This window comes from Lycium barbarum, chromosome 3, assembly GCF_019175385.1.
Source record: "Lycium barbarum isolate Lr01 chromosome 3, ASM1917538v2, whole genome shotgun sequence".
Taxonomy (NCBI): Eukaryota; Viridiplantae; Streptophyta; class Magnoliopsida; order Solanales; family Solanaceae; genus Lycium; species Lycium barbarum.
The window spans coordinates 140,578,307-140,584,527 of record NC_083339.1 but is presented as its reverse complement, the minus strand read 5'-3'; the positions used below and the strand labels follow the sequence as shown (position 1 = coordinate 140,584,527).

Below are 6,221 nucleotides of genomic sequence, written 5' to 3'. Positions count from 1 at the left end.
TGATTTCAGCTAATTTTAGGGCTAAAAATTGAGTTGAGTAAAGAGAGATGATTTGGAATTCGGTTAGTATTATTTTTTTTTCGAATTTGGAATTCAGTATTGGTGGAAGGGAATCTTGGATTGAAGCTATTTTAACACATTGTTGAAGTGGGGACTATAGTTTCTTGTTATTGGTGGATCAGTCCGGAACTAGCAGATTGTGTTTGGTTTAGTCCATTTCAATTTTCAAATTTGAATTTGAGACCCGGCAACTAATATATCCTCCTTATCTTTAGGCCTGTTTGGATATGATTTGAAATCACTTATTTGAAGTTGAAATTTTATTTGGACATATCATTTAAATTTTTTAAGTTGTATTTTTTCTCATAAACATAAAAACCCCACAATTTTGTGAAAATTATATATAAAAAGAAAACTCCTACGTATTGTATAATCTTACCAAATGAGCAAATCATAGTTCATAAATCGGAATCTTAAGGTATCGCATTAATAAATCGCATATCTCCATGTTCTTTTTATAAATAAATGCTTGTGATTACATGTTATTACAAACTTTCAGATACACATAATTTTGCTGATCTAATTAATCAACCATAGTAGTAGTAATAGCTTTTCTTTAATATAATCCTCCTACATGGTCAGGGGCAGACTCACCTTGAAGGGTGGGGGGACACGTGCCCTCCCCCCCCCCCCCCCCCCCCTCGTAACTTCGAAAAAAACCCTATATACATATATTTATATACCTTGAAAAATTATCATATATTATAAAAGGATCCCTCAAACATAATTGCTAAAGTAGTTCAATTGGTAGGAGAGCCCCTGAGCTGATGCTCACCAGTTGCGATTCGAGTTCAAATCTCGGCTCCTACAATTATTATTTTTATAAATTTGTGCAGTAAATTGTTGTACAAACCTGCGTTTAATGCAGATTCTTAATTTTTTTTAAATCTTTTTATCTATAAGGCGGAATTTGGTGATTCAAAATGCTGTGAAAAGATAAGAAAATTACGCACAACTTTCGTGTTTTGCAAAAGTCTAATTCCTTTGTTTACTATGTCAAAAACGCACTGCAAGGCAGCATATAGCTGTTGTCCAGAATTTTTTCTACTTAAAACTTTGCAATAATGGTGACTTATTTAGTCCCGTTTTTGTTCGTCATGATTTAGCTTCTATATCGTTAAACTCTAGACCTTAAGTGAGTATTCCATTGTGTATTTAAGGTACAAGAGGCTCTTGTAAAAGCTAAGGAAGTCGATATAATGCTTGATCGTTGCCTTGGGAATTGTAACTTCTTGGTGTTTTTCTTTGAGCTTTAGAGGTACTAAAGCTCCAAGGTTTGCACATATTATTGAATTTCACATTTTATTTAGTTGAAGTATGTTGAATATCTTGAGCTTGGGTAAAACTTTTCTTTACTTTAATTTGCTATTCTATTCGGTTATTGCTAGTTAAATTCTTATTTCGCTATGTTTAATTGAGTATGAACACTTTGAGCCACTCGGCAACTTTGAATATCATTTGGTATCATGTGGAATGCTTTGTAAGACAAACTAACTCGCCCACATATACGGATTGCTTGAGCATTATCGCATTCTCGTTGGGACTTTGTCCTTCTTGTGATAGTGACTTGTCACTTATGTTTGCATGCCTCTTGAGATTTATTCGGATCTTGTCCCATCTTGACTGTGGATTCACATATCATTTTAATTATGGATCTTGGTCCATCTTAAGTATGAATGGGGAAGCCATTTTCAACATGATTCTTGATTCTCTTGATTATTGGGTGACGACCCTACTTGATTTGGGACTTCGGTCTTTCTTGTTATTCGATTATGCTTTGATGTGATTGCATGATATATGTGTTGGGCGAAATTAACAAAATGGTGAACTTTCTTGGATTTGCTTTGGAAAGCTTCTTGATATTTGAGATTTTAAATATTGATATCTTGAACTATTTTAATATTTGATATTTTATTTTCTTGAAAGGATTGTACCTTCATTTAGTTCTTGATGGTGATTTTGACAAGCTTATTCCTAGAATTTATTCTTGTACTCCTTACATTATATTTTTATTCTAAGCGTTAGTTAAGTTTATATGTCACTAAGCTTTATGCTTAGCGATAGTTAGTTACTTTCGTAGGTGATGTTTCGAAAGAGACTTGAGGATGGATATTTGAAGTAAACTCTTTGGATGCTTAGATGAATATCACATTTGCATGAGCACGTTCATTTTGTATACTTTTGGGGACTTGTACGTGATCCATGTGATACACTTAGATATGCACTTTTGAATGAAATTGGGATCATGATGCTAATATTTTGTAACTTGGTTTTAATGAATGACTTGACTATTTTGGGAGTGTCCATGCTCAAGTCTTGTAATGTATCAAATTTAGTACTTGTGTTAAACTTGGGAACTTAACTAGTTTGTATTTGAGATTGAGAGTTGAATTTCATGCTTGGTATGAGCCTTGGATGTTGTAGCATGAAAAATATCTCTCTACTAAATGTTTGATAAATTCTAAAGTGTTGATTTAGCTCAACATAGGTGTTGTCCATTTTTATGGTTGGATATTTCTATTTTGTTTTAGGAGGTTTCTTTTAGATCCTACTATGTTGAGATGTCGTTTTTGGAAACTTGTTCACATGGGCCTATTTTCACTACTAAATTATTGCGAATACCTTATTAAATAAATTTCTTCTGAACATTGTAAGTATGAAATTTGCTTTTGTTTCGTAAGTGGCATCCTCCCAAAGGGGGTGCTACACTGTCCATTCTGAAACCCTTCTTCCCTTATTCCATTATCAAGTTTCTCACTAATCACTAAGTTAGGAACGTCACCCATAGTCGAATCTATTGTCGATATTCATTAATTAATTTCTCCGGCAATCAAATTCGAGCCAATGATTGGACTTCTCTTACGGTAAAGCTTTCCCTTCTTTTTTAGTGATTAATATAGATTACTTATTATATAACTATATAGTAGTATTTAATTACTAGGAATTGAGGAATACATAACTTTATAGATTTAATTTAATAAAAATTTGTATTATCTTATACTAAGCCCTAAAATCTTATCATATTCTTAAATTTGGGATTTTGTACAATCAACTTAAAAGTCAGGTTTGTTTTTATTTTTCAAATGGATTTGGGAGAAGTTTATTGGTTATTTATCCTCTTTTTAATAATATAATGATGATAATGAGCTTAAGATGAATTACGTAATACTATTAGCTAGTGATTTTTTTTTTAAATAGTTGTTTAGTTTGTTACTTTGAAAAGTATTTGCAACTTTAAGCAATGATCCTATTATTGACCATTTTCAAAAAATGAAAATGCGTCGAGTTCAAGTATGAGTTGATGATGTACTTTTGTTATATTAGTATCAAATTAATTATATTTGATAATATTGAAGTTTGTACTTTGCTATTGTGATCAATAAGTTTTTTAAGAGTCGCACGTCTAACTTTATTGCTAGTAATTGACGCACTAAAGATAATGGTGCCCTCGTTGCGCTCAAATTCTGGGTCCGTCTCCGTACATGGTACAAACAATCTCTTCACGTTGAGCATGTGCTTTTTTTTTCTTTCTTTCTTTTTGCAAAATTTTAACATGACGAGTCTTTTTTTTTTTTTTTTACAAAGTATGAACTTATGAGTCAAGTTTTACATTTAAAAAAGTTGAAATCATAACTTCTACTTTTTGGAGAATTTAGAATTTCAAATCATGATTTGAATTGATGTTGAATTTTTTGTTCACATTTTATAAACAAACGCTTGAATTCAAACTAGTGAACTTACCGCGCTTCGCGCAGAGATGAAGAGATTGAATTTATAATCACAGGTCGATGGTCTCTTAAAAATGGGTAGATATAGGAGAAGAAGGATGTATCTAACCTAAAGTTTGAAGTAGGAGAATGATTTGTTAGTAAAGTTGAAGGGAATATGATTGCCACACATTTTAACTGTTTGATTTAAATTAAAAAAACACAATCCTATGAAACTGTTGCACGTTTCTTCTTTTCCTTCTTGAACAAATGCCTTTCTTTTTTAAATCGAATTATCCTGATCAATTTTTCCCTATACCTATGTTTTCTAAATTATATGTCCAACTCTAAGACTAGATATCTTAATTTGCATTAGTGGCCAGGCGATCAACCATATATATCAACCATAGAAGTTTTAATTTTTTTTACTAAATTGTTTATGGGAAGTTGAATTCATAAGTTGAAAAACAAGGTAACTGACATGTCATAACCCATAAATTCACGGTCACACTATAAATTATATAAAGTTAACTTACTCCTAGTTGTTTTAATCTGTTCAGGATTTGCAATTTGCAAAGTGAAACGAATTAATGTAGATTCATGAGCTGATGGCTTAAAAGATCATGTTATAAATATAATGTGCACATAACTACAATTGAGAAAAGAAAAAAAGAAAAAAGAAAAAAAAAGTGATAACGGAAATTAAAAACATGCAGTTTCAATTGTGGAGCAGCGTCCATCAACTTTAAAATGGAGATGGTGATCCATTAACTATTAGGTAAATGGTGGCGAGTCTGGCTGAGGCGGTAGCTCAAATGGCGGAATAACTTCAACTGGTGGCGCTTCCTGTTGTACTGGTGGTGCTGATACGAAGGGTTGTTGTGGTAATACTGAACTTTCTGGTACATCAGGAACCAATGGTGGTGCCATGAAAACAACAGGAGGTTGATCTGGGACCACCGGTGAAGGGACAAAAGTTTCTGGTGGTTGATCAGGTATTACTGGTGAAGGAAGGAAATTGAATGGTGCAGGTTGATCAGGAACCACCGGTGACGGCAGAAAATTACTTGGTGGTTGATCAGGAATCAATGGAGACGGCAGAAAACTACTTGGTGGTTGATCCGGAACCACCGGCGATGGCCGAAAAATATCTGGTGGTTGATCAGGAATCAATGGAGACGGCAAAAAACTATTTGGTGGTTGATCAGGAATCACTGGTGGATCGTCTGATGGTGGAAAAATCGGGACAAGTGGTGTAGCTGGCGGAGAAAATATGGGGACAAGTGGTGTAGGTGGAGGAAAATCTTGTTGTGGTGGAGAAAATATGGGGACAAGTGGAGTTTCTGGTGGAAAATCTGGTGGTTGATCAGGTGTTGGGATTGGGAAATTGGGTACTAATGGTGGAGGAGAAACTAGTGGGAAATTGGGAGTGTCGTCAGGGTCAGGAGGGGACAACCAAGGGAAGACAGGATCATCTGGTGGAGGTGGCGAAGACACTAGTGGTGGTGGGAAGATTATAAATGGTGGAGATTCTGGTGGAGGTGGAGATGGAACTAAAGGTGGTGGTGGAGAAGACGGTGGTGGCGGAGATGGAAATAAAGGAGGAGGTGGGGAGGCCGGTGGTGGGGAAGCTGGAGGGGAGGCTGGTGGTGGGGAAGCTGGAGGGGAGGCCGGTGGTGGTGATGGAGGCGGAGAAGCGACTACGGGTGGTGGTGATGGCGTTACGACTAGCGGAGGAGAGGAAACAACTGGTGGAGGTGATGGTGATGGTGTAACGACCGGTGGAGGAGATGGAGTTACTATTGGAGGTGAAGGTGTTACTGTTGGAGGTGTAGGAACGAGTGGTGGTGGAGAAGCGATAAGTGGTGGCGGTAGAACTGCTGGTGGAGGAGAGGGAATTAACGGAGGACGGAGAGGTGGAGTTGGGCGGCGAGGCGAGGGAGAAGGGGAAATTGGTCGTTGAAATGGGTTGTTTGGAGAATTACGAGGGAAAGGCCATTGACCACAATTTCCAAAGAGGTATGAATATAAAGGATCACAACCCGATGATGGTGATGAAGACCCTCCTCTTGATCTTCTTCTGCCACTGCTTCTTCTACTTCTTCCTACGCCCCTGCTTCTCCTTTGACTTCTTCTCTTCTCTTCTTCATTCCTAGTTCTTGCTTCAACTGATAAGATTGAAGTAATCAAAAGCAGGGCTAACAAACACAGTATAACAAGGTTTATTTTCATCTCAATCTACTAGTACTAGTTTAAATGGTGCTTGTTCTTATTAATTTCTCGAATAGTTCAATACGTGTCCTTCATTTTCTGTACAAAGTATTCGATATCATGCAGGTTCATATATATACGGGTTTGTAGTCTTATTCAGGAAATGGAATTTGTTAGTGGCACATAAGACTGATCATATCACTGCTTAAATGCGCCCCATGCAACAACTGAGCAACAGTAAAT

The 6,221-nt window shown here is 36.1% G+C and overlaps 1 protein-coding gene across 1 annotated transcript; it reads right to left on the bottom strand.

The window, feature by feature from the left end:
* Nucleotides 1–4,260: 4,260 nt before the first annotated feature.
* Nucleotides 4,261–6,165, bottom strand: LOC132633047 (leucine-rich repeat extensin-like protein 3). Its single transcript, XM_060349243.1, has one exon. The coding sequence runs from the start codon at nt 5,997–5,999 to the stop codon at nt 4,542–4,544; it is 1,458 nt and encodes a 485-aa protein (XP_060205226.1). The 5' UTR covers nt 6,000–6,165; the 3' UTR covers nt 4,261–4,541.
* Nucleotides 6,166–6,221: the final 56 nt, after the last annotated feature.

Bases quoted from the DNA above. Each gene is read 5' to 3' on its own strand.
- LOC132633047 (XM_060349243.1), bottom strand. From the start codon at position 5,999: ATGAAAATAAACCTTGTTATACTGTGTTTGTTAGCCCTGCTTTTGATT.